This window comes from Suncus etruscus, chromosome 6, assembly GCF_024139225.1.
Source record: "Suncus etruscus isolate mSunEtr1 chromosome 6, mSunEtr1.pri.cur, whole genome shotgun sequence".
Classification (NCBI taxonomy): Eukaryota; Metazoa; Chordata; class Mammalia; order Eulipotyphla; family Soricidae; genus Suncus; species Suncus etruscus.
Window position 1 is genome coordinate 94,766,685 of NC_064853.1, and position 26,446 is coordinate 94,793,130.

General features: G+C 51.9%; 1 protein-coding gene across 1 annotated transcript; it reads left to right on the forward strand.

Moving 5' to 3' along the window:
• The first annotated feature begins 292 nt into the window (after nt 1-292).
• Nucleotides 293-13,447, forward strand: EPHB3 (EPH receptor B3). The gene is made up of 15 exons (XM_049775824.1): nt 293-349; nt 2,823-3,495; nt 5,915-6,070; nt 7,885-8,235; nt 8,351-8,475; nt 8,651-8,810; nt 9,060-9,168; nt 9,493-9,545; nt 10,378-10,500; nt 10,794-11,041; nt 11,881-12,096; nt 12,207-12,356; nt 12,443-12,636; nt 12,733-12,888; nt 13,009-13,447. Exons 1-15 carry the CDS (start codon nt 293-295, stop codon nt 13,115-13,117), a joined length of 2,880 nt encoding a protein of 959 aa, XP_049631781.1. The 3' UTR covers nt 13,118-13,447.
• Nucleotides 13,448-26,446: the final 12,999 nt, after the last annotated feature.

The window sequence follows — 26,446 nt, forward strand, 5'->3', positions numbered from 1 at the left end:
GTCCTGGAGTGAGAGCCTGTAGCTGTGTGTACCCCCAGCCTACCCTGGCTGCATGAAGCCATGGGGCTTGTAGCAGAAAGCTACCACGGCATCCCCTTGCCCCTTTGGAGCTGTGTGTGGCATCATTGATGCCATCAGGGCAGGGGTGCTGGGTAGCATGAAGTGTTCTGAGCAGAGGAGGCTCCCTCCAAGTCTCTGGTGCCTGGCTTTTCCTGGCTGACCTTTCCCATTTGCCCTCATCCTGAGCTTCACCCCTTACCAATTTTCTTCTCTTGCTCCCCTAGAGACCCTCATGGACACAAAGTGGGTGACGTCTGAGTTGGCATGGACAGCTCATCCTGAGAGTGGGGTAAGAATCCTGAGTGTGGGCTACTGGCAGTGCCCAGACTTCTCGCAGTGGGCCTGGAGAATGGGGTCGCGGGGGAGGCTGTCTGTCTTCCCTCTGGTGACCAACCTAGTGTCACTGCTCATCTTTCCTCCCTGGCTTGGTGGTCCGTCTTGGTGGAAGAGTCTATCTCTTGCCCCATAGCCCTCCCATATGTACATTGTCAGTACCCCTCCCTTTCTCACACCTGGCAGCCCTGTGTTGTCTATTCTTACCATCTTGCTTCCTCCCGGGACTGGGCAGGCCAATGGCTTAGATTCAGGGAAACTCAGTTCCACACCTCTGATATATTGTATAACATTTAGCAAGGCAGTTTACTTTTCTTTGTTGTTGTTTTTGGGGTGATATCCAAAGATACTCAGGGCTTATTCCTGGCTCTGCAGTGAGGAATCACCCTGGCACTTTTAGGGGACCATATGGGATACTGGAGATCAAACCCAAGTTGGATGTGTACATGCAAGGCAAGCACCGTGCCTGTTCTCTGTACGATCACTCGAAATGGAGTCCACTTCTCTGGTTCCCATTTCTCCACCTTGCCAGAGAGCATGCCGGCTGCCCTGATCTTTTGCTCACCAGGCTTGGGGACACTCTTGGCCCTTGCTAGCCAGTCCTGGCAGTGACCAGGTCATTCCCTTTTGAGAAATATAGCTTCCTCTTTTTCTAGAGTGGGAATGACAGGCACACATCCTTACATAGTTGTCCCCAAATTTAAATGGGACAATCTGGAGATATTGGAATCTTACAGCCTAGTATGTATGTTTAGCTAGTTTCCCTCCTTATAGCCTCATTTCATTCCTATCAGTTCCATTTGACAGTTCATGGAACAGGCATGGTGAGAATAAAGGTTATTGCTCAGAGCATACCTAAGCCTATACCTCGTTCGAAGTTTGGTTTCCAAGAGTCCTTATTCTTTCTACTTATTTTGGCTTTTGGGACCATATCCAGCAGTGCTCAGTGTTTATTCCTGGCTTGTGCTCAGGACTTCTTCACAGTTTTGTGCTCAGGGATCACTCCTGGAGATGCTCAGAGGACCATATGTGAAGAGAGTGGGGGAGGAGGTCAGGAAGGAAGGAGAGGAATGGGGTCAGCTGCCTACAAGACAGACACCTTAATCCCTGTATTATTTCTTTTGTTTTGATTTCGAGCCATGCCTGTTTGTGCTCCGAGAGTTCCCCTGGTGCATTGCCCTGGGGGTGGAGGGAGATTGGTGCCAGGGAACTAACCCAGGCCTTCTGCATACAAATCATGTACTCCAGCCTTGTGAGTCATCATGCTGACCATTAAGTTTCAATCCTTTGGGGGAATTTATTTTGGGTGCAGGATGGGGCTTTGAACCTAGAGTGGCCTCACACACACAGACATGTGCTCTGCCATGGACCCATGCATCCCTGTGCCTGGCCTCATTCTTATATTTTATTATTATTAGTTTCTGGGATTATTGTCATGTGTCATACTGTCATATAGTCAAGGACCACACCCACTATCACCAAAGTGCCTGCTACCCTCCTCCACTGCCTTCTGGTCTGGTCTATACCTCCCTCCAACCCTCCCTGCTCCTGCCCTCACTGGCCATTTATTGTGTGTGTGTGTGTGTGTGTGTGTGTGTGTGTGTGTGTGTGTGTGTGTGTTTTGTTTTGGGCTACACCTGGTAATGCTCAGGAGTTATCCTTAGTCTGCATTCAGGAATTATTTCTGGTGGTGCTTGGGGACCATATGCAGGGGTCCTCAAACTTTTTAAACAAGGGGCCAGGTCACCGTCCTTCAGACTGTTGGAGGGCCAGATTATAGTAAAAACAAAAATTATGAACAAATTTCTATGCACACTGCATATATCTTATTTAGAAGTGAAGAAACAAAATGGGAATAAATACAATATGTGGCCCGCGGGCCGTAGTTTGAGGACCATTGATAGGGTATGGGAAATTGGACCCAGGTCACATGCCAGGCCACTTTTCTCTACGAAGTATTATTACTCTGACTTCATCAAGTTATTTTGTTTTGTTTTGTTCTTTTGGAGGTGAGCTCACACCTAGCTGTGCTTAGGGTTTACTCTGGCTCTGCACTTAGGGCTTATTTCCGGTGAGCTTGCTCCCACAAGGTTACCTGAGATAGGTAACCCTATAGGTTACCTGGGATAAAATACAGATTGGCCTGTGCAAATCAAACACCCTACCTGCTGTACTTTCACTCCAGCCCTTGGTTCTCATTCTTTATACATCTGTATTCTCCAACTCGGAGGCATAGAGAGGATAAGGGACTTGGCCGTGGCCACACAGCAGCAGAGAGCGGGGATTTGTGTCTATGTGGTCAGCACAGACATCTAAAAAATCAGTACAACAGAGGCAGGTGTGCTTGTGAGCACCCAGCACAGTGGGGCTCACCCACTCTGTCCTCCCCCCCCCCACCCCCCCCCACCCCCCGCTTTCTCCTCATGCAGTGGGAAGAGGTAAGCGGCTACGACGAGGCCATGAACCCCATCCGCACGTACCAGGTGTGCAACGTGCTTGAATCCAGCCAGAACAACTGGCTGCGCACTGGCTTCATCTGGCGGCAGGATGTGCAGCGGGTCTACGTGGAGCTCAAGTTCACGGTGCGGGACTGCAACAGCATCCCCAATATCCCAGGCTCCTGCAAAGAGACCTTTAACCTCTTCTATTATGAGGCAGACAGCGATGTGGCCTCGGACTCCTCTCCCTTCTGGATGGAGAACCCCTACGTCAAGGTGGACACCATTGCGCCTGATGAGAGCTTCTCGAGGCTGGATGCTGGCCGGGTCAATACCAAGGTGCGCAGCTTCGGGCCGCTGTCCAAGGCCGGCTTCTACCTGGCCTTCCAGGACCAGGGCGCCTGCATGTCTCTCATCTCTGTGCGTGCCTTCTACAAGAAATGCGCCTCCACCACAGCCGGCTTCGCCCTCTTCCCTGAGACCCTCACGGGCTCAGAGCCGACCTCGCTCGTCATTGCCCCTGGCACCTGTATCCCTAATGCTGTGGAGGTGTCAGTACCACTGAAGCTCTACTGCAACGGTGATGGAGAGTGGATGGTGCCTGTGGGGGCCTGCACCTGCGCCATGGGCCACGAGCCAGCTGCCAAAGAGTCCCAGTGCCGCCGTGAGTGGGGACTGGCCTGGGTGGTTCAGTGGGTAAAGGGGAGGGCCTGGGACTTAGCCATCCGTCACCTGCTGCATCCTAACTCCCAATGCCAGGTCTACATCCTATCCTGGACAGAAGGAGGGTTGGCTATGAGAACATGGTGGAGATGGGGGAAAAAGGGGAATGAAAACAAACAGAGACACCAGGATAGAAAGAGGGATGACAGGCAAACCAGTGATAGTGGGAGAGTGACATGAGCAGGCCTTGCTAAGGGGGAGAGCTGGTGGAAGACCTGGAGGCTGGTAGCAATGCCTGCTTTTTCCAGTCCAAAGGCACTCTTGGCGGTACCACATGGGCCCCAGGGCTGGAGGGCCATGGTTTGTGGACATCTCCTCCTTGACCCCTATGAGTCTGGGCTATCATCTGCTGCTTAAGAGACAGTATATGTGAGCTCCTGAAAGAGTGCTCATAATTGGCATGATGTGGTTGAAGCTGGGAATGCTATTGTCTTGAGCTTATGTGGGTCAGAACTCCAAAACTAACTTTTTATATTCCCATCATAACTATGTCAGGTATCGGGAAACTCCCAGAGCAGAGTAGTTACAGAATTCCTGTCCCCCAGTCCTGAGTCCTTTCTACAGGCCTGTGAAATCTGGAGTCAGGAGCTTATTTATCTTTCCACCTCGGGCTCCTCCTGTGTACAACAGAGCAAGGGTATGGGGAGTTGGTATAGGACTGGGGAGAGCCTAACTTGAGTGGGTTCGTGAAAACCCCAAGATCAATGCTTAGCACATGATGAATCAGCCCCCTGGGAAGCCTCTGGAGCATAATTAGTCCCTGGCTATGAGGACCACTGCAATGAGAAGTTTGTGTCTGCTGAGACCACCTCCTGGTCCCCCTGTCCATACAGCAAGCTCTCCTCTTGGTCTCCCCAGCACCTGGCAAGCTGGACTCCACTTATCTCCAATTTTCCAGGAAGGAAGCTGAGTTTCAAGGGGCTTCTTCCTGGGAGCTTCTGTCCTCTCACATCATCTGCAGATGAAAGGGGTAGCAGTGTGCTCTGGGTACAGCCCTGACACATGAACCCAGGCACTATGGCCTGACTGGGGATTCGGAGGCTGTTGCTGCCCCTGAGGGTGACAGGGCTAGGGGAGCTAGGTCCTTGCCTGGCCTCTTCCTCCATTCTGCCCGGATGCCAGTCCCTAGACATCTTCGCCCAAATGGAGACAGGGTTGGGGGTGGGGGAATGAGCCTGACAGCCTGATGAGGGGCTAACACTCTGCAGGGCCCAGGCAGGAAATGCAGGCTGGTTCCTATAGCAACCCACCGGCCTGCCCTCTGCCCCCTCCCCCACCCATTTGGAGCCAGCCTGGAGCTGCCCCTTAGTGAGTGAGGGGAGATTAAACCCCAGCAGAGGGCCACCCCTCACCTCAGAGCATCTCACACTCTGGATGACCTCCCAGAGACGGGACTTCAGAAGGTCTGGGGTCTACCTATGCATCTTATCCCAACATCTGTTCAGGTGCCCCTTAGGCTATCAAAATATCACAATTAGAGGGGTGCAGAGCACAAGGACAGCTGGCAGGGTACTTGTCTTGCATGATGAGGCTGACCTGGGTTTGATCCTGACATCCCATCTGGTCCCCTGAGCCTGCCAGGAGTGACCCCTGAGTACAGAGCCTGGAGTAACCCTTGAGCACCATCAGGTGTGGCCCAATCCCCATTCCCCTCCGCAAAAAACTTAAGAAGTCTTAGAAATCTCGATCATAAATCTGAATCCACAGGAGCTGTGGGTAGTGAACTGAGCTGCCCATGGCCTGAGTGGGTGGCAGAGGGGAGCAAGAAAGGGAAGTCACAGGCATGCTTTAGGTCTGGGGTTCCCTTGATGGAGGCACTGAGGGATCTGAACTCGCGGTGACCCCAACCTTCTTGCCCGCTGTCTTGCTCATCTCTCTTCAAGCCATGCAAAAAAAGGAAAGGAGCCTCCGGCCTTCTAGGGAGGCCCCCCTCCCACCTGTCTTGGTGGGGCCATGAAGAATCCTAGAGCTGCAGGGAGAAGCAGGGGGGTGGATTCCCACCAGAGTCCAGGGCTGGCTGCTCTCTCCCCCCAGTACCCTGTCTCCCCACCCCCTTCTGTGTCTTCCCTGCCCTGACATGCCTGGGTGATGGGGCTGACGTCTTCCTCTTAGTCCTAGAGGCCCCGGGGTGGGGAGACAGGAGCAAGGCAGAATCTGCTGACTTGAGCCTCCCCTCCCATGGGGCAAAGGACCTTTTGTGGCTGCTACTGAAGTTGGGTCATCCTAGGGGAGCCCCAGTCCCGGAGCTGGAGGGTCCCACCTGTGGCAGGGAAGGGCCAGGTTCCTCTGGAGGTGCAGGTGCTCCTGGGGGTCTGCAGGGAAGGGAGGTGAGCATGACCTTCCTCTGCCCCTTCTTGCAGCCTGCCCCCCTGGAAGCTACAAGGCGAAGCAGGGAGAGGGGCCCTGCCTGCCCTGCCCCCCCAACAGCCGCACCACTACTCCTGCTGCCAGCATCTGTGTCTGCCACAACAACTTCTACCGCGCAGACTCCGACTCTGCCAACACCGCCTGCACCAGTGAGCCTCAAGTGCCCTGCCCGCCCCCCTCTTTCCAGCTGGGAAAACTGAGTCTGGGGAGGTTAGAGGTGCTGCTCAGCCAGGAAGTGACCAGCCTGAGGCAGAACGCCATCATTTAATAATCCATGTCAGAGCCCAGAGTTCAACAGCAAAATGTGGCTGTATCCTGGGACTAGTCCTATATCTGTGCTCAGGAGTAACCCCTGAATGTGTTCAGGATCAAATATGCTCTCTCTCTCTTTCTCTTTCTAATATGCTCTCTCTCTAATATGCGTTTTCTCTCTCTCTCTCTCTCTCTCTCTCTCTCTCTCTCTCTCTCTCTCTCTCTCTCTCTCTCTCTCTTTCTCTTCACTTGTTCTATCACCATAACTCAGAGATCACTCCTGGTGTGCCCTGGAGACCATATGGGGTGCTGGGGTTTGAACCCAAAGCAAGCACTCTACCTGCTGTACTACCTTGCCACCCCCTAAGACTTCTTAAGCGCAATCAAGTCTGGGTCACTGAAGCGATAGGGCCTTGCATGAGGCCAACCCAGTCCAATTCCCTGCAACCCATAAGAGATCCCTAGATCACCACTAGGAATGATTTCCAAGCACTAAGCCAGGAATAATCCCTGTGCACTGCTAGGTGTAGCCCAAAAATAACAACAACAACAACAACAAAACATAGCTCCAAGGGGTTCTTTTCCATTTTCAGCCATTTTTGTCCAAGAAATTTTAATGTGACCCAAAGTATATAAGTATGAAAAATTGGTCCGAAAATCAAACCAAGTCATATTCATTTTTATTTGCAATTTATGTTTAATATGTGTATACCAGTGTTAACAATATGGTCTTGGTATAATATTTATGTCACCATCACCGAAGTGTCCAAGACCCTCCCCCCACCATGTCCCTAATGAAATTTATTTTTAAAACACATTTGTCACAAGTTACAGGAGCCCGGTGGGACTGTGACTCACAGTTTAAGAAACTAGGCACTAGGGGCCTGAGAGATAGTACAAGTGTTAAGGTATTTGCCTTGTATGTAGCTGGCCTATTTTGACCCCTGAGCACTGCCCGAGAGACCCAAAACACACCCAAATAAAGCAGCTGTGCTCTAGATGGCCCTCTGCATAGAACTGTTAGCTCTCTCGGCCCATCCCTAAACCACAGATGGGGCCTCACCTTCCTGGGGTTCTGCACAACCTTTGATGTCCTGGTGCTGCTGAAGAGAGTAAGTTACAGCTGTCAGTCTAAAAGGGCTGTTGAGCTGGCTAGAGAGACATCAGTGACCATCCAGGATGTCAAGTGCTAGGGTACTAGCGAGGAGATGCAGGAGGTACCTGTGAGCATGCAGGGGACAGAAAGCCGGTGAATGTATCCACGAGGAGATCTCCGGCAGAGCCTTGAAGGCTAACTAGGAGTCTGCTCATGAAGAAAGTGCAAAGGAAGAAAGCTGACTTCAGTTCAGAATAGTTCCAGGCCTGACCGAGGAGAACACTCAAAGGCCTATAGTGATAGTACAGCAGGTAGAGCACTTGCCTTGCAACTAAGCCATATTCAATCCCTGGCACCTCGTATGGTCTCAAGTTCTGCCAGGACTGATTCTGGAGCACTGAGCTGGGAGTAAGCCCCAAGGGTGGCACAAACACAAACTAAAAAACATTGAGGAAAGGTACTGGCACATGTAGAGACCTCAAGTTCTGTCCCAGCACTGCCTGGTTATCACCATCTCCCCTTCCTCACCTCCCTAACCACCCCCCAACTGGCCTTGTGACCCTTAGCACTGTTGGCCCCAAGCAGCACTAACACCCTGTCTCTGCTCTCCCACAGCGGTGCCTTCCCCACCCCGGGGCGTCATTTCCAACGTGAACGAGACCTCGCTGGTCCTGGAGTGGAGTGAACCCCGTGACCTAGGGGGCCGTGAGGACCTCCTCTACAACGTCATCTGCAAGAAGTGCCGTGGGGGCCCCGGGCCTGTGGGGACCCCCACCTGCTCCCGCTGTGATGACAATGTGGAGTTCGTACCCCGGCAGCTGGGCCTGACCGAACGGCGTGTCCACATCAGCCACCTGCTAGCCCACACACGCTACACTTTTGAGGTGCAGGCTGTCAACGGGGTGTCGGGAAAGAGCCCCCTGCCACCCCGCTACGCCGCAGTGAACATCACCACCAACCAGGCTGGTGAGAGGTGCCTCCTGGGGCCGGGCCAGGGGCAGTTTCCCTCACCCAGAAAACTGCCAGGGGTCCAGATTGGGTTCCTGGAGAGCCTGTGGTGAGTGCCTCCCTCTTCCCCCAGCCCCCTCCGAAGTGCCTACTCTGCATCTACATAGCAGCACGGGCAGCAGCCTGACCCTGTCCTGGGCACCCCCAGAGCGGCCGAATGGTGTCATCCTGGACTACGAGATGAAGTACTTTGAGAAGGTCAGAGCTGTTGATGGGCAGTGGAGACCCTGGTGCTAGCACTCTGCCCCCTCTCTGCTAACTAGTGTTGAAGGCTCTAGGGAGCACTTGGGTGTGGGATTATCCTGGGGATGGATGGGACAGGGGTGAAAGACTTCAGACCTCCCTGAAATGCCCCTTTTTCTCCCCATCACAGAATGAGGGCATTGCATCCACAGTGACCAGCCAGAAGAACTCTGTGCAGCTGGATGGGCTGCGGCCCGAAGCCCGTTACGTGGTGCAGGTTCGAGCCCGCACGGTGGCTGGCTACGGACAGTATAGCCACCCTGCTGAGTTCCAGACCACCAGTGAGAGAGGTGCCAGCCCTGCCACTTCCGCCCCAATTCCTAGCTCCCAGCTCTGGTCCCTGTCGCTCTGGCCCTGGCTACTAGCCCTGACCTCCCATCCTGTCACTCTATCCCTGGCTATTTATCTAGCCATGTCATTCCAGCCCCAGCCTCTACTCCGTCACCCTTGCTCTGTCACCCCAACCCTGGCCCCTTGTCCTGTCACTCCAACCCTGGTCCTGCACCCTTTTACTCACCACACTTCCCCTCTCTCTCCAGGTTCCGGGGCCCAGCAGCTGAAGGAGCAGCTGCCCCTCATCGTGGGATCTGCCATGGCGGGATTGGTGTTTGTGGTGGCTGTCGTGGTCATTGCTATCGTCTGCCTCAGGTACTTTCAGACCTGTGCTAATCAGCCACTCCCATAAGCACCCCAGAACCCGTGTGCTGCAGAACCCCTGCATCGGCCCCTATAAGTCCTGGGCTCTGCGCTCCTAAAACATCCCCTGTTGGAAAAGGCCTCTGCAGTCCATACCTGTGTCCTCATCCTGGGCCCTTCCTATCCCCTAAAACCATTTGCCTGGGCCTTGTGCCCAGCACGAGCCATATGACCAGGCCATCTCCTAAGCACTCCTATGAGCCCCTGGCTGCCCTTGAACTAGGGAAGCTGCCAGTCTTTTTCTCAGGCTTCCCTCCCACCCTCCCACTCTTCCAGGAAGCAGCGACACCCTTCGGATTCGGAGTACACAGAAAAGCTGCAGCAATACAGTGAGTATGTCTCCTCTGTTCCCTCGAGGCAACCTGCCTTTTCCTTCCTTAGCCTATCAGGCTGTTAGCCCTCGGAGAGAGACAAGATACTTATACACAGGAAGTAATGAGCGCAATTAAGTGCTAAGATACAGGTTCCTGTCAGAAAGGGCATGGAGAGTTCAGGGAAGAGGAAGGCTTCCTGAAGGTGGTGGCCCAAGCTAAGATGGGTGAGCAGGGTTGGGAGGGGTGGGGGGTAACATTCCTAGCTAGGAGAGCCACTGGAAGGAAGGCCGTAGGTGGGGTGGGGTAGGGTGGGGAGGGGAAGAGGACCCGGCTGTGGGGGCAGTGAGAAGACAAGTTTGACAGCTCCTGGGAAGTTAAGCTGGGGAGCAGCGGCCAGTCCATGGAGGGTCGTGAGAGGCAGGCAGAGCAGTTTGGACTTGACTCCGCCATAGGTAATCCGCAAGCTCCTGGAGTAGCACAATGCCGGCATTGTTTTAGGGAGACAGGTATGCAGGAGAGATGGGTGGGAAAAGTCCAGAGGCAGAGAGCCCAGCCTGGAGGCTCTGGCAGTAGTCTGAGTGTTGAAGGCCTGGACAAGGTCAGGGGCAGTGGGAATGAGGGAGTTTGAAAGACTGTTTGGGCGTGATGAGAGACGAGGGAGAAAGAAGCATAAGAATCCGAGGTGTGTAGCCTTTCTGGTCACCAGAGTTCTCATGGACTGACTGATAGTAGGGGGCTGGGAGAGTGGCAGCTTGATCAGCCGCTGAGCAGGCCCACTGGGGAGTATGTTCCCCCTGAGGCCCGTATTGATTCCAGCCCTGAGATGTGTCCACCTCTTCTCCTCTAGTTGCTCCCGGAATGAAGGTGTATATCGACCCATTCACCTATGAAGACCCTAACGAGGCCGTGCGCGAATTCGCCAAGGAAATCGATGTGTCCTGTGTCAAGATCGAAGAGGTGATAGGAGCTGGTGAGTCCCCTGGGAACAGGGAAGGGCCTAGAGGGCATTTCTGAAAGAAACTGGGCTGGAGCCATAGTGTAATCATGGGTTAGTAGGTTTGCTTTGTGTGCATCCAAACCAGGTTAGATCCTCAGCGGCCAAAGTGAGTTTGATCTCAGCATTCTATATGGTTTTGAGCCCTCCAGGAGTAATTCATGAATGCAGAGCCAGGAGTAACCCCTGAGCATTACTGGATATGACCCCCTTTGCCTCCTCAAAGAAAATGTCCAAAAAGAACTCACTCTGTACCCCATGTCTCACAGGGGAGTTTGGAGAAGTGTGCCGGGGCCGTCTCAAGCAGCCTGGTCGCAGGGAGGTATTCGTGGCTATCAAGACGTTGAAGGTGGGCTACACAGAGCGGCAGCGGCGGGACTTCCTGAGCGAGGCCTCCATCATGGGGCAGTTTGATCACCCCAACATCATCCGCCTGGAGGGGGTGGTCACCAAAAGCCGGCCGGTCATGATCCTCACCGAGTTCATGGAGAACTGTGCCCTGGACTCCTTCCTCCGAGTAAGAGCTGACCCACCTCGCTTCTGGGAGCAGGGTTGGACCTGTCACCTGCTTCCACCTTTTTTGGGGGGTGAAATATTTACACAAGGGAGTGGCATGGTACAGGGGCAGGGATCACCCTTTCTGCCTCCGTGGCCTATGTGGCCTTGGGCTACTAACCCTTTGGGTCTTTTTTTTTTTTTTTTTTTGTTATAGCATCATGATTTACCGAGTTGTTCATAATATAGTTGTTTGAGGCATCCAGTGTTCCAACACCAATCCCACCATCAGTTTGACTTTTCCTCCACCAGTGTCCCCAACCTCACACCCACCACCTTAGCCTGATATTTGTAGGCACAAACAAATTTACTTCATATTGTTACAACACTAAGGCAAATGGAATGATCAAAACTTAGATCAACAAGGGTTATTTTGTAATAAGTTATTCTATCTCTCAGTGGGGTTTCTAAAGTCACTGTACAACGATACACTGGGATATTCACCCTCTGAGTCTTTGTTATAAAATGGGAATGGGGAGAGCTAGGGGGTTCCTCATGGCTTGGAGTTGTAGGGGGTTGGTATACAAAGGCCAGCCTAGAGCAGGGCTTCTAGGATATTTTCAGTTCACACTGCATAGTCCACGTTGCAAGGAGAACATTTGCCTTGCACGCAACTGACCCAGGTTTAATCCAGCATCTCATATGGTCCCCTGGGCTCCCAGGCGGGATTCCTGAGTACAGAGTCAAGCCCTGGGTGTGGGCCAAAAACAAAGAACCTGGAGAGGGCGAGTAGGTGGCCATGGGGAGGCAACGGGACAGGAGGGAAGTTCCGGGCCCATCCCGTCTTCTCATTGCCTGCAGCTCAATGACGGGCAGTTCACAGTCATCCAGCTGGTAGGCATGCTGCGGGGCATTGCGGCGGGCATGAAGTACCTGTCTGAGATGAACTATGTGCATCGGGACCTGGCCGCCCGCAACATCCTGGTCAACAGTAACTTGGTGTGCAAAGTCTCTGACTTTGGCCTCTCTCGATTCCTGGAGGACGACCCCTCAGATCCCACCTACACAAGCTCCTTGGTAAAGGAAGCCATTGGCTGGGTGCCGGGGGTGGGGCCAGCCAGGCTGGGGCTGGGACCTGGGCACCAGCCCTGAGCCATTGGGTGAAAGGCATATTTATCCCCCACCAGGGTGGGAAGATCCCTATCCGCTGGACGGCCCCGGAGGCCATTGCCTACCGCAAGTTCACCTCCGCCAGTGACGTGTGGAGCTATGGCATCGTCATGTGGGAGGTGATGAGCTACGGAGAGCGGCCGTACTGGGACATGACCAACCAGGATGTGAGTGGGGCCAGCCCACATGGTGTGGGGTGGTGGCAGTTGGCCGGACCGCTGGCTCACCATGCATTTCCCTACTCCTGGCCCAGGTCATCAATGCTGTGGAACAGGATTACCGGCTGCCCCCACCCATGGACTGCCCCACAGCGCTGCACCAGCTTATGCTGGACTGCTGGGTGCGGGACCGGAACCTTAGACCCAAATTCTCCCAGATTGTCAACACCCTGGACAAGCTCATCCGTAACGCTGCCAGTCTTAAGATCATCGCCAGTGCCCAGTCTGGGTCAGTGCCTCCATCCCTGCCCTCCAGCCTGTCCCCTCCCACATCCCTGCTTCCTCAGCTTCAGGGACTCACCAGAGGCCTCCCTTCTCCTTGCAGTATGTCCCAACCCCTCCTGGACCGCACGGTCCCCGACTACACCACCTTCACGACGGTGGGGGACTGGCTGGACGCCATCAAGATGGGGCGCTACAAGGAGAGCTTTATCAGCGCAGGCTTTGCATCCTTCGACCTTGTGGCCCAGATGACGGCAGAGTAAGTGAGCCTTGGAAATGGAGGGCAGGCGTGGGGGGCTTCTGAACGGGATGGTGCAGGACTCAGAGATGGACAGGAGAGATGCCTACACATTCCCCTGTTCTTTGGTGGTTCTTGCAGAGACCTGCTTCGGATAGGGGTCACCTTGGCTGGTCACCAGAAGAAGATCCTGAGCAGTATCCAGGATATGCGGCTGCAGATGAACCAGACGTTGCCTGTGCAGGTCTGACACCTGAATCCCACCAGGAGGGAGCCCTGCCCCCCAGGACGGCGCAAGAACCAACCAGCCAGCTGGACTGACGGACTTTTGGGTGTTGCCTGGCCGTTAGGCCGGTGGCCCAGAAGATGGAAGTTTGGGGAAAGCCCCAACTGAGACTTCACCTGGCCTGTGCTCCCTTTTTGGCAAGTGTGGCCCAAACCTCTTCATATTGAAGATGGATTAGGAGAGGGGGCGATGTACCCTCCCCGCACCCTTCAGGGCCTTGGCCTCTCTGCTTTCCAGTGGGGGACCCCTGCCATATCAGACTTGACTGTTTGGTGCCAGAGGGGGTTCCCAGCAGGGGCAGCTGGGGAATAAGCCCGGGATCCACAGGGCCCAGCCCTGGGAGGGGTCTGGCCCCCCAGGTAGGCAGAGTGTGGTCCCTCCCTCAGAACTGGAGGAGGGGACTCTGGCCATAGGGAAATGTGACACCCCTTTCTGAAGCCACCTGGCACCTTCAAGTTTGCACAGGGACTAGTTCTGGGGGCTGAGGAACCGGCCCCACCCCTGCCCTTGGTGCTGTCAAAAAGGGGCAGGCAGGGGCCAGCCGAGGAGTAGCCCCTTATCTCCCTCTGCCCCCCACCCCACCCAGAGACTGACTCTCAGAGCCAGAGACGGGACGTGTATGAATGTGTGCATGCGAGCGTGTTGGTGTGTGCGTTTGCGTGTGCGTGCATTGGCTGCACGGAGAGCATGGGTGAGTGTGTCAAGCTTGGCCCTGAGCCCCATGGTGGGGCCAGCGGGGGGCCTTCAGCAGAATAAAGGCAATAAGATGACTCGAACCCTTTTTATTTCTCTCCTGGGGCTGGTGTGCTCCTGGCCCGAGGCATCTATCCTTCATACTCCTTTCTAGTCCTTGGATTTTGTTTTTTTGGTGGAATAGGATGTAGCTATATTTTGCAGTGTTCAGGGGTTACTCCTGGCTCTTTCTTCAAGGATCACTCTTAGTGGGGCTTTAGGGACACATACGGGGTGCTGGGGATTGACCCTGGGTCTGCGGGCTGCTTACGAGACAAGCCCTTTTGTGCTCAGACCTCACTGCATTTAGCAAACTTGAGGTGACCCGACCACAGCAGAGAATAAGTGTCCTCATAGCTTCTTTATTCTCAGACTCTCCAGGAATGTCTAGGGTCAAGGCAAGACAGGAGCCTGGCCTGTATTTAACCAGACAATCCTTTCACCACCCCTCCCCATTGTTGACGTGGGAGCCTAGGGTCCAGGGAGTTGGTTGGCTGCCGGGGTCACGTGGTCAAGGACAAAGAGGACAGGAGCCCACTAGAGTGGGTGCTGTGGGGTGCAACTTCAGCCCAGGAGTGTGATTCTTTGCCAAGCACTCCCCGTGCTCCAGGCACTGGGCTGAAACGCTCCATTGATACACGGATCTTATTTAATCTCGCAGCAGCCCAGCCAGGGCAGGAAGTTGTGTTGTTGTTTTCTTTAATTTCTCTTTTTTTTTCTTTCGTTCTTTTTTTTTTATTTTCTTTACGGGGGAGGAAAGGGAGAGGTTAAGTAACTTGCCCAAAGTCAGTGAGCCAGTAAGTGAGCCTGGGGCTGGGATTCCCACCCAGGGACCGCCTGCACACTTCAAAAGGTTTAGCGGATAAATAACAAGAACCAGGGAGAGGGTTAGGAAAACAGCTTCTGGAAATGTCGAAGGAGAGAAAGGACACGGCCGGTGATGGTGGAGGTGGTTGTGGTAGTGGGGCGCACAGTTGGGTACAGAAACTGGTGGAAGGAGGAGTAGGGAAGGGGCTGTCCAGGGGCAACCCGAGCGTGGCCTTGGAGGATCCCTTGGGCAGGACCCTCCCGGGTGTCTCCAGGGGTGGAAGAGATTTCCCGGGGACCTTTGGAGAGTAAATCAGAGGGCTGTGCAGCCCGGTAGGGGGAGGGTCGCGAACAAAGCCCCACAGATCTCTGCTTACAGGAGACGCGCCCCGACGTCTCCAGCCCCGGGGGGCTCTGAAGCGACGGACGGGGGGTGGAAGTGGGGAGGCTGCGGGGTCGGAGATGCCGGGCAGCTACTTGCAGGTGCATACAAGGAAGCCGCGCACTTCGAGAGTGGATGGCGCGTGGCTCTGACCTAGTGCTGCAATGGGGAACCCGGCAGGCTCGGCCTTGCAAGTCCCCGGGACGGGGTACGGAGTCCGAGCTGTCAGTGGGAAGGGTTGGCATGAAGGGTGCCGGAGCTGTCAAACGCGCCAAGAGCGGGGGTGGGGGAGCAACAGAGGAAGGGGCTTCCTGCACGCCCCGCACCGCATTTCGGACCTGAAATAAAGGGAAGGGGGCGCTCCAAGCTCCTGCTCGGGTCCAATTCCTACTCTCTGGGCTCAGGGATGGGGCGAGTCGGCCAGCATCTGATTGCCTCACAGTTGCACGCAGAGCCCGGGAGTAGGTGAGCCGGGAATTGCACAATTATGGAGATGTGCCCCGTCTTTGCTTAGATTTGCCACTGACACCGCGAACCCTCAGACCTAGAGTGCAGAGGGTAACACTGTCGGATGTACCCTGCACACGCCTCTGTGTCTAGGACACAGACTGAGACACCCCACACTTAGCAAAGTCGCACCCCCACCTTGTCGCCAAGTCACCTGGTTTACTGCAATTCACTCTTCCAGGACCCCCTTTCTTGGCCTCACCTCGCAACCCACAGGACCTGAGAGCCCAAGACTTAGACCAGTTGGGGGAAGGGATGCTGAGAAGAACAAAAGCTGCCCCCTTCCCGGAGGCTTCTCCCGCTGAAGACTTCTCCCTAGGCGCCTTAGTTCACTAATCTGTGGCTCCCATCAGAGCAGGCCCCGGGGAGCAGGTTAGGGTACCTGGAGAATAAATGTAATCTGGAGGGGTCTGGCTTTCCTGGGAGGGCGATCTGGGGTGAGGAGGCGGGGCTGGAGAAGCTCAGTGGGGGTGAGCTCATGTCTTGCTTGCAACAGACCTGAGGTCGCTCAGGGTGATCTAGAGCAGAAGCAATCCCTGAGCACCTTCCCTTTCCGTATACCCCACCCCAACAAGAAAACAAACCAAATTTAAAAAAAAGTAAGAAAAAAAGGGAGGTTAAGGGGGAAGTAATCTGCTCATCAGAACCAGTTCCGCATTATAGGGGTACCTAAGGGATCTGAGAAAGCCCAGGAAACCAGATCTCCCCTTAGTGCATAAAAGGAAAGGTTCCTAGTAGGGAGTTGGAGTGGGAGGGGGGGGCACTAAAACTTCTCAGTGAGGGAAGGGGCCGTCTCCTTGCTTCTTTATTCCTTCTGTCTCTGCCCCTGCGGAAGAGCAGAGGCCCCAAATGACCCAATGCATGACTTGATCAATGTTTGAGCTTGGAGTCGGGCAGGTAAGGGAGAAAATGTTGAACACTGAACTGGCTTTAGCCCCTTCCCCAGGCCTCCCTCCCCACCAAAGAGAGACAAAAGCATCTGGAGCAGGCCTTAGAGCTAAGTCTGGGGACCGGATCCTGGCTTAGAACCGGGGAAACCGGAGTGGGGGGCACTTAAGGTCATGTGGTGGGAAGAAAACAAGTTAACCTTGGGTCCCGGCTCAGCTTCCCAGGCCGAGACCTTGGGCAAGTTGAGTGTAATCAATCACTCTGACCTCCTGAGACTTAGAAATGTGAGATCAGTTCAGACACATAATGCATGGGGATCAGAGTAAGAGTTCAGAATGTCAGCTACTGTTTCCACATATGAAATTTAAATAAGATAGATGAACAAATAAGGGCTGGAGAGAGCGTACTGGGGTTAAAGACTGCTTGCCTTGCATATGGATGGCCCTGATTTATTCTTCGGCACCACATATGGTCCCCTGAGCATAGACTCGAGTAAGCCGTGAACACCACTGAGTGTAGCCCCAACACTGCCAACCTGCCCCTACTTCTGCTATAATAGATATAGGAACAAGTAGGAAACTGTGTTTGGCACATAGTAGGAGCTCCAGAAACCAAAGCACTTGGGGAACCTGCCAACGACATGGTATTCAAGATGATGCTGAACATTTTACTCCAGGCTCAGCCCAGGTTCTAGCCCATTTCCAGGGCTTTGGATGGCTTGAAGGAGATGAGGATACAGCCAGCCACCAAGGGATTGGGGCTTCTGGCATCTCCCTTAGCGTGAGCATCATGAGAGACAAAGAAGCACATCCTCCGCAAACTCTGATTCCTTCTTTCACATGTCAGGTGTGTGCTGGGAGGTGTCAGGGCTACCGCTGCCCTGTAGTGTAGCTGAATGTGCACACGGCCTGTGTTCGAGCCATCTTACAAAGAACTGTATATATTTCCAAACAAACATCAAATTAGGTTGAATCACCAATATCTAGAGGGACCTAAATACATGGTCTTGGCTAAAGCTAGGGAACCTCTAAGTAGTTATCTGATACCCAGCAGACGAAGTTGGGCCCCCCATTATATTCTGGGTTCTTTTTATCCTGGGGAGGAGGGAGACTGGGGAGGTTATCCTGTAACCTTTGGTGTTGGGCCCTCAACTTATTTAGTCAACTTACCTTCCATGGACCAGTCTGTAGACCAGTCCCTTTCTATGGGGCGGATATGGAGCACAAGACTACCTTCGAGGGCCCGGAGAGATAGTACACCGGTGTCCCATATGGTCCCCCGTGCCTGCCAGGAACTATTTCTGATCAGACAGCCAGGAGTAACCCCTGAGCACCGCTGAGTGTGGCCCAAAAACAAACAAAAAAGAGAGACTACCTTCCATTTATGGAGGTTCACATAAGCTCAAGGGGAGCTGAAGGATCATTCAACCAGCACAATATAGCAAGGCAGATGTAGGCCTTGGTTAGCACCAGGTACAGGAAGGAAGGGATCCAGATATGAATTTAAAAGGCATGAGTTGTTGCAGGTGAAGCCTTAAAAGCTACAAGCTGTTGCTAAGGAAGAAGACAGGAAGAGCCTATACCAAGGTCCTGGGGCAGGTAACAGTAGGACAGTCCAGAGGCCTCCCTTCATCTGCAGGACCACAATACATAGCCATTGGCCAAACCTTCCCTTCTTACACTGTCCACCTGGGGCTAGGCCCATCCTCTTCTCGGCCCAGAGAGCCACTATTACTCTTGATTTGCCTTGGCCATGAGGGAGTCTGTCCATTTCTAAGATGTACTAGGAGAGATGATGGAAATTGGTCCTGGCTGAAGGTTGAAGGCTAGATTCTTAGTCAAGGTGTCTTGGAAGAAGAACTAGGGGAACTGAAAAGTGGCATCTGATGGTCTTTCGTGGGCTTCTTCCAAGTGACCCAGCCCCCCAAAAGGAACTTTGCACACAGGGATCCCAATGGTTTCTGCTTTCCTTCAGAGAGAGGAGGGGAGAGGCAGATGGGGAGCAACCCCCACATGCTGACGGCTCTTGTCAAAAGAATGGTGTAGGGTTCCAGGGGGTGGTGGGATCCTGGACTAATAGGCAAAAGGCTGTGTCTCTCCACTTTCTCTCCCTGGCCTTCTCTGTTTCTCATTAATTATTCCCCTCTCATGGAGCAGGAATGAAAACAGACTCAGGAGCTGGCTGGAGGCCGGCTGTGACATCAGCCCCAAGGTGGCTGCCCTGACCCTGACTCTTGGGGGCTGGGGAAGACCCCCAGACCCACTTGGTCGTGGCCTAGTGGGGAAAATAGAGAGGCAGGAGGAAGATTTCCCTTGGCTGGGCTCTGGATCTGGAGCAGGTGGGAGAGGGAGTGGGAGCCTGCAGGGCCAGGAAGGGCTACACCTTCAGGAATGTGGGGTACTGAGCTGGCTTTTCTCAGACACACCCCCTCCTACATACCTGCCACTCCCTCCCCCACAGACACCCCAGCTCAATTGCTAGCCTTTGCCCTCTCAGCCACCTACCTGCTCCCACATGGCCATCTACTCTCACAGGAACCCCTTCCCTCCTCACTTCCCTCGATATCCTTTGTGAGTCTCAAAGCCTTCACAGGCAGGTTTCTTCTTCGGGAACTTAGGGCCTGGCCCACTGGAGTCTTCCTGCCTTTAGCCCCTTCTTTCACCCCTAGATCCTGACCTCTCACCTCCCATGACCTCCTTCTTCCACCCCACAAGCCTCAGTCACCCACGGGTTCTCCTTTGATCCTGTTATCTGGGAACCATTGCCTGCAAGATGGTAACGAAGATAGCCCAGCTTCTCACCAGTTCCTCCTGTCTGCCCAGTTTCCAAATCTCTGCTCTTCAAACCCCCTGCTTCCCACCCGCTAGGGGTGCATCTCTCTCCATATTAAAGTGGGTATTCCCATTCCCAAGCATTGTGTGCTACCTGAGCAACCCTCTTTGGTTTCTGAGTTTTCAATACATACTGCTCAGTTTCCCTCCTCCCCACTACCCCACCCCTATTGCAACCAATCACTTTCTTCCATTCTCACCTCCTACTCCCAAAGAATGCATCCTTCCAACCCTGGTGGACACTTCTCCTTGGCCAGACACTGAAATTTGGACAAGAGAGATAAGTAAGAGAGCGCCCTCAAGTAGTCTATGGTCCAGTAGAAGGAAGTAGAGATAAATGACAGGAGCCATACATAGGGTTTTTTCCAGATGTCACTGACAGGTCCTGAAGTACTGAAGAAGTATGACAGAATGGAATGGTGTTGGGGGAGATGAAGGGAGGCAAGAGTGAGATGGATTGGAGGGCACAGAGATGGTGGCAGGAAGACAGGGGGTGTCCTCCATCCACTATTAGTAGGCCATTAAAGTCCTAAAAGGAGTTAGTGGGGGAGAAAGTGGTGCTATGAAGAGGCCTGGGATGGAGACAGGAGTGAGGGATCTTGCAAAGGTTCATAGCTACCTACAGAGTGCAGGTATGTGGGAGGGGAGAGATGGTAGAGATAGTGCTGTCTGAACTGGGCTGATTCTCTTGAGTGGCAAGTGGGTGTATGAATGCTGGCATCATTTAGGGGTACAGGAGAAGGAAAAACAAGGAGAAACAGTCTGTGCGAAAAGTTTGGCTTCGTTGGAAGCTTTCAAGGAGATTCCTGGGAAGTCTGTGAGGAGGTGGCTGGGAGCACAGAAATGAGGTCTGAGCTGGAGATACCAGACAGGGTGGGAGGAGCCATAGGGAGGAAGTGCACAGGTACAGGCTGTAGGGCACGGAGCTGCCCCTCACTGCTCCTCCAGGTATGTCCACTTGTGGCACTGCATTGTAAATATTCCTGTCTCTTCACTCCTTGTAGAAGACAGCAGGTCTTTAGAAAGCATGTTCCCAGGAAGCTGTGCCAAGGTCTGGCACAAGATTAGGGTTCATTCTTGCCTGAGGGATGGGTGGATGATAATAGTCATCTGTTGAGTGTTTACTGAGTGCCAAGTATCCGTTCTAAGAGTTTTGCATCTAGTAATTCATTGACTCTTCAGGACCACTCTGTGAGGTAGGTACTCATGCCCTTTCTATCTATTCTCAGGTGGGAAAGCCCTGCTGAGAGATTTTCAATAGCTTGTCACAAAGGCAAGATTTGATTCCAGAAGTCTAACTCCAAGGTGTACTTTTCACCCCCACACTTATTTGCTTCTCCAATAAACAACTATGAATATCATCTTTGAATGCTTTTTGAGTACCAGGTTCTGTGCTAAGAAGAGTATTGGATTCTTTCATTCAACTCTGTGTAAAAAATCCAATCACGCAGTGGTCTTCAAACTATGGCCTGCGGGGCACATATTGTATTTGTATCTGTTTTGTTTCTTCATTGCAAAATAAGATATATGCAGTGTGCAGAAGAATTTGTTCATAAGTTTTGTTTTTACTATAGTCAGACCCTCCAATGGTCTGAGGGACAGTGAACTGGCCCCCTGTTTAAAAAGTTTGAGGACCCTGGATTAATGTATTGAAGGATGTAGTAAGTATATGTAAGCATAAATATTAGACAAGTGGGTGTAAGGATGGGTGAATGAAGGGGTAGATGAGACAATAAACGAAATGATGCATAAAGAGATGGGTAGATGTATGAAAGAATAGTTGGATGAGTAGTTGATAAGTTAGTAAAGGGATAGATGAATGGATATTAAGAATGAATGGATGGATGAATAGTTAATAGATCAAAGAAAAGACAGGCAAAAGTATAACTGAGAATGAATGGATGAGTACATAAATAGATGAAAGAATAGAAGAATGTATAGTGGATGAAAGGATGAAAGAGGACTGGAAAGACAAAAAGATTAAGAACACAAGTGAAAGATGGATACAAAGGGGTGACCAAGGAGATAGATCAATGGGCTGGAGCACATGCTTTATATGAGGAGTTCATGCTTGATCTTCTTCACCACAATTCCCTCTGTTCCCTGCCTCCAAGCAACACCAGAAATGACTCCTTACACTTTGCTCAGTGTAGTCCTTGAGCAAAGATAGATGTGGCCCCAAAACAGAAATAAAAATAAGGGGCCGGAAAGGTGGCACAAGTGGTAGGGCACTTGCCTTGTACACGGCTGACCTAGGATGGACCACAGTTAGATCCCATGTCCCATATGGTCCCCCAAGCCAGGAGCGATTTCTGAGTGCATAGCCTGGATTAACTCCTGAGCAAAGGAAAAGAAAGAAAGAAAGAAAAGAAAGAAAAGAAAGAAAGAAAGAAAAGAAAGAAAAGAAAGAAAGAAAGAAAGAAAGAAAGAAAGAAAGAAAGAAAGAAAGAAAGAGAGAGAGAGAGAGAAAGAAAGAAGAAGAAAGAAAGAAAGAAAGAGAAAGAAAGAAAGAAAAAAGAAGAAAGAAAGAAAAATAATAAAATATAAATAATAATAATAGACAAGTATTGAATAAGCAAATGAATTGATAAACAAATGAAAGAAGGGATGACTGAATGAATAGATAATGGATGAATGAATGAACAGATAACTAGATAATTGAACAGATAACTACATAATTAGGTAGTAGATAATGAGATAAATGGATGTTTGGATAGATGAGTGGATTCTGGATGGCCTGATGGATAAAGAATGACTTCCTATATTTAGGACTATGGAAGAGAATAAGAAAATCCACAAATTATAGCTCTTATACTTTCCCCTAGATTTATCTATGACTTTTCTTGCCCATTTCTTCCACATTGTTATATGACATCTCTCCTGCTGTAGCCACATAAATCCCATCCGCAAAGCCACAACCTGACACCAAAGTTTGATCATCCTCACCAACCCCCCCCCCCCCCACACACACACACTCTGGAGAGGATTCCAGCCATCTTGCTTCTTTGTCTGTTCTTCTACCCTCATGTCTAGGAATAGACCTTCTAAACAACCCAATCTAAGGTGAGGGGGGTTGTTGGGCTTTATTTTGAGAGGAGGGGACTCCTCCCTCTGTTGTCTGTTGTGGTTTTTTTGTTTTTGTTTTTTTTCGTTTTTTGTTGTTGTTGGTTTTTGTTTTGTTTTGTATTCTGAGGGGCTGTTGATAGTCATGTCTGTTCTTGAGTCAGGAAGCAGCTTTAATTTTTTTTGGTTTTTGGGTCACACTGGGCGGCACTCAGGGGTTACTCCTGGATCTGCACTCAGAAATCGCTCCTGGCAGGCACTGGGGACCATATGGGATGCCGGGATTCAAAGCACCATCTGTCCTGGATCGGCTGCTTGCAAGGCAAACACTACCATTGTGTTATCTCTCCAGTCCCAGGAAGTAGCTTTAGGAAGAAGTTTTCAGATAGAGTAGAAGGAGTGATGCCTGGCTGAGTTAGAAAGCAATATAAATCTCTAGAATAGTCCACTTGCAAGTTCTCAGTTCTTATTCAAGGTGCTGTGTGACTTTGGACAACTCACTTGGCATACCTGAGTTTCCTTTCCAGTAAAGTAAATAAAGTAAAATAACATTTACCTCCCATGGTTGCTGAGAGACTGAAGTCAGACAAATCAAAGAAAGTCTATGTAGGAAGTAAGCCATTCCTTAACCAACACTTTAAGAAGTAATTAAGTACCTAGTGTTTACTTTTGTGTTTTCCTGGCAGGAGACATGCATAGGGATCTTGGCTCTGTGTCTTTTTATGAAGAAGCATAGGTTTGGGGGTAGGGTGGGAGGAATGCCATCATGGCTATTGAACACCAGCATAGCTCATGGGAACATCTCTGAGTTCTTGTCCAGTTCCGGCTCCCCACGAGCTCAGAAACCTAGAAAATTTGAGCTGGAGTGAGAGTACAGTGGGAAAGGCGCTTGCCTGGTACACAGCTGAACCGAGTTTAATCCCAGGCATCCCATATGGTTCCCTGAGCACTGCCAGGCAAGAGTGATGATTACTGAATACAGAGCCAGGAGTAACCCCTGAGCATCACTAGGTTTCTTTCCCTCCACCCACCAAAAATAAAAAATAAAATAAAGAAAAAACTTGGAAATTTTTCAGGCTCTAGTAGAAAGAAGTAACACTGGGTGCAGGTGGGAGTAAGAGCAAGCATTGGATTCCCTGGACAGGCCAAGCCTCCCCTCCACACCAGCCAGACCCTCCTTCTCTGGGCCTGGTGCCAGCAGGAAGGGCACCCGGCTCTGTGCCCAACCAAAGAGCTGCTTGTTGTGGTGGATGAGTCATGAAGCCCCTGAAATGGCCCCAGGAGGGAGGGAAGAGGGTTGAAGGCTCCTCGTAGCAGACCTCAGGGTACAGGCATGGATTCAAGGAAGCGGGCAGGACTGTGGACTCCTCTCTCCACTGCTTCCCTTCAGCCATCTAGCTCTCAACATCTCCTGTGTTTACAAGTTTGCACATGGAAGACCTGAAGTGGAGAAGCTTCTGGGGCCTCACAGAGCTCTTAAGTATTTGGGGATAGGCAAGTATTTAGGGGGAGGAACTAAGGCCATGCCTAACAGTGGTCAGAGATCACTGTGGAGCTCAGGGAAACATAGGCATCTTTGGGAATTGAACCATGATCCGTTGTGTGCAAGGCAAGCCCCTTACCTCTGTATTATCTCTCTAGTCCAGGCTCTGGGGTAGAGAATAATTGGGCTTTGAGCTCTGCAAGGGCACTTGCTCCTAAACTGGACTTGTGCTGGACACAAACACAAGAAAAAGCAAATATATGAAAAGAGAAGGATGTGCCTGAAAAAAATAGAGTAGTTGCATTTTAAAAAAGTAGTTGTATATGCAAGAATGTATTTGCATATACATATTATATGTAGTAGCTACTCTACACGTTGGTGAGGAAGACAATATTACTCCATTTTACAGATAGGAACACTCAGACTTGGGAAGTCACCCCCCACCCTAGAGCTCCAGTTCCTAGAAAATGTAAGAGCCTATTTTTGAACCCAAGGGCTTCTTCTTTTTCTTTTTTTTTTTTTTAATTTTATTGATTGATTGATTGGTTTGGGGGCCACACCCGGCGGCTCTCAGGGGTCACTCCTAGCTCTGCACTCAGAAATCACCCCTGGCAGGCTGGGGGACTATGTGTGATGCAGGGAATTGAAGCAGGAACTGCTGGGCTTCTCCCCCGGGGTCGGCAGTATGCAAGGCAAACCCTACCATTATGCTATCTCTCCAGCCCCTAAGGGTTGCTTCTTGACCAGAGGAACTCCTTCAAGAGGGGACCTTGAGTACAGGATTCCTCGTGGGGGGAAGAAGAGGAAACACAGACTGCAGTGACAGTGTCTCACCCAGAGGCAGAGCTCTTGATTCCACACGCAGCTCTGTACCAGGAACTCAGTTCTTTGGGTACAAAATCAAGATCCTGAACCTATGCCAGCAGGACCAGCCCCCACCTGAGGGCTCAGGAAATGACACACCTGAGCTACAAAGCAGATTGTTGGACCCAGCGCCAGATCACGTCCCCAGGGAATTGGGCACAGATGGCTGGTTGCTCAGCAGCCCCTGGGATGAAGGAGGGCGGGGCCACCTGGATAGCCCTAGACCTGAAGTTGCAAGCCCTGAGGAGCATACATCAATCAGTGGGAGTGTCCAGTACTGCTGTGTGACCTTAGCTTGCTAGTGATCTCTGAGCATCAGACTCCTCTTATGTAAAAAGTAAGAATGGAGGCTGGAGGGATAGCACAGTGGGTATGGCATTTGCCTTGCTCACAGCCGACCTGGATGGTCCCCCAAGCCTGCCAGGAATAACTTCTGAGTGCAGAGCCAGAAGTAACCCCTGAGCGCTGCAAGGTATGGCCCAAAACCAAACTAAAAATAAAAACAACAACAATAAAAGTGGACTTCAGAACGCCTGTGGACACAGGCGGCCTGGAAGAAGAGCTCTCCTTTCTTTTTTATTTTATTTTATTTTGGGGGGGGAGAGGTCACACCTAGGGGTATTAAGGGGTTATTCCTGGCTCTGCACTCAGGAATTACTCCTGGAGGGCTCAGAGGACTATATTGGATGCTAGTTATCAAACCCTGGTTGGCCACATTCAAGGCAAATGCTCTACCTGCTGTGCTATAGGTTGGTTCCTGAGAGCTCTCCTATTGCCCCAAGGGGCCTACACTGGGTCAGGAGACCATTTCTGGAAGGATGTGGGGGGAGAGGAGAGGACTTTATCCTGTCCTGGGTATTGGGAGGCAAGAGAAAGCTGGCTGAAGAGGGGGTTGCCTGTCATTTTTCTTCACACATTACCTAGCTTCAGATCCTTCCTGCACCCTTGACTTTGGTGCCTAACACACACAGCTTTACCTGTTGGTAGGAGGGGTAGGGTATGTATGTAAGTGTGTGGGAAAATGTGTTTTGGGATCAACGGAGCCTGACAAAAGCATCAGCTAAGTTCTTTCTTCTTTTTATTTATTTATTTTTTTTTAGTTTGTGGATCATACCCGGCGGTGCTCAGGGGTTACTCCTGGCTGTCTGCTCAGAAATAGCTCCTGGCAGGCACGGGGGACCATATGGGACACCGGGATTCGAACCAACCACCTTTGGTCCTGGATCGGCTGCTTGCAAGGCAAACGCCGCTGTGCTATCTCTCTGGGCCCAGCTAAGTTCTTTCATAGAGAAAACCAATTCGACGCTGAGTAGCAGGGCTGGGCTCTGAAGTGGACACGGGATTTCAAGGGCTTCTGTCCAGGTTGGTGGACAATGGCACCGGGTCCTCAGGCCTGCTGCGATGGAGCCCAAGCTGGATGGGCAGCCCCAAGCCCCTCTCAGGCTTGCAAGTTGTCCCTGATGCCCAAAGTGCCCTGCAGGGGTGGGGTGTCATTTCCAGTGGGGGAGTCATCCTTTTCCCATCCCAGTCCTGGCGGGGGTGGGCTCTCTGGCTGAAGGAGACTGGGGGGAGGGTGGGCAGAGCTGTGTGAAGGAGGAGCAGGAATTCTGGTTGGAAATCATTCAAATGAGGCTCTGAAACCAGAACCCAGTCTCAGAACAAATTGGCCAGATTTGGCCAGGATTGGGGCCCCAAATGGGGGAGGGGAGGGGTTGGCCCAAGCTAAGGGGGGAGGG

Coding starts and splice junctions, on each gene's coding strand:
- EPHB3 (XM_049775824.1), top strand. CDS start 293: ATGGACACAAAGTGGGTGACGTCTGAGTTGGCATGGACAGCTCATCCT. Junction 3,496..5,914: donor CAAAGAGTCCCAGTGCCGCC/GTGAGTGGGGAC, acceptor CCCTTCTTGCAG/CCTGCCCCCCTGGAAGCTAC. Junction 9,546..10,377: donor AGAAAAGCTGCAGCAATACA/GTGAGTATGTCT, acceptor CTTCTCCTCTAG/TTGCTCCCGGAATGAAGGTG.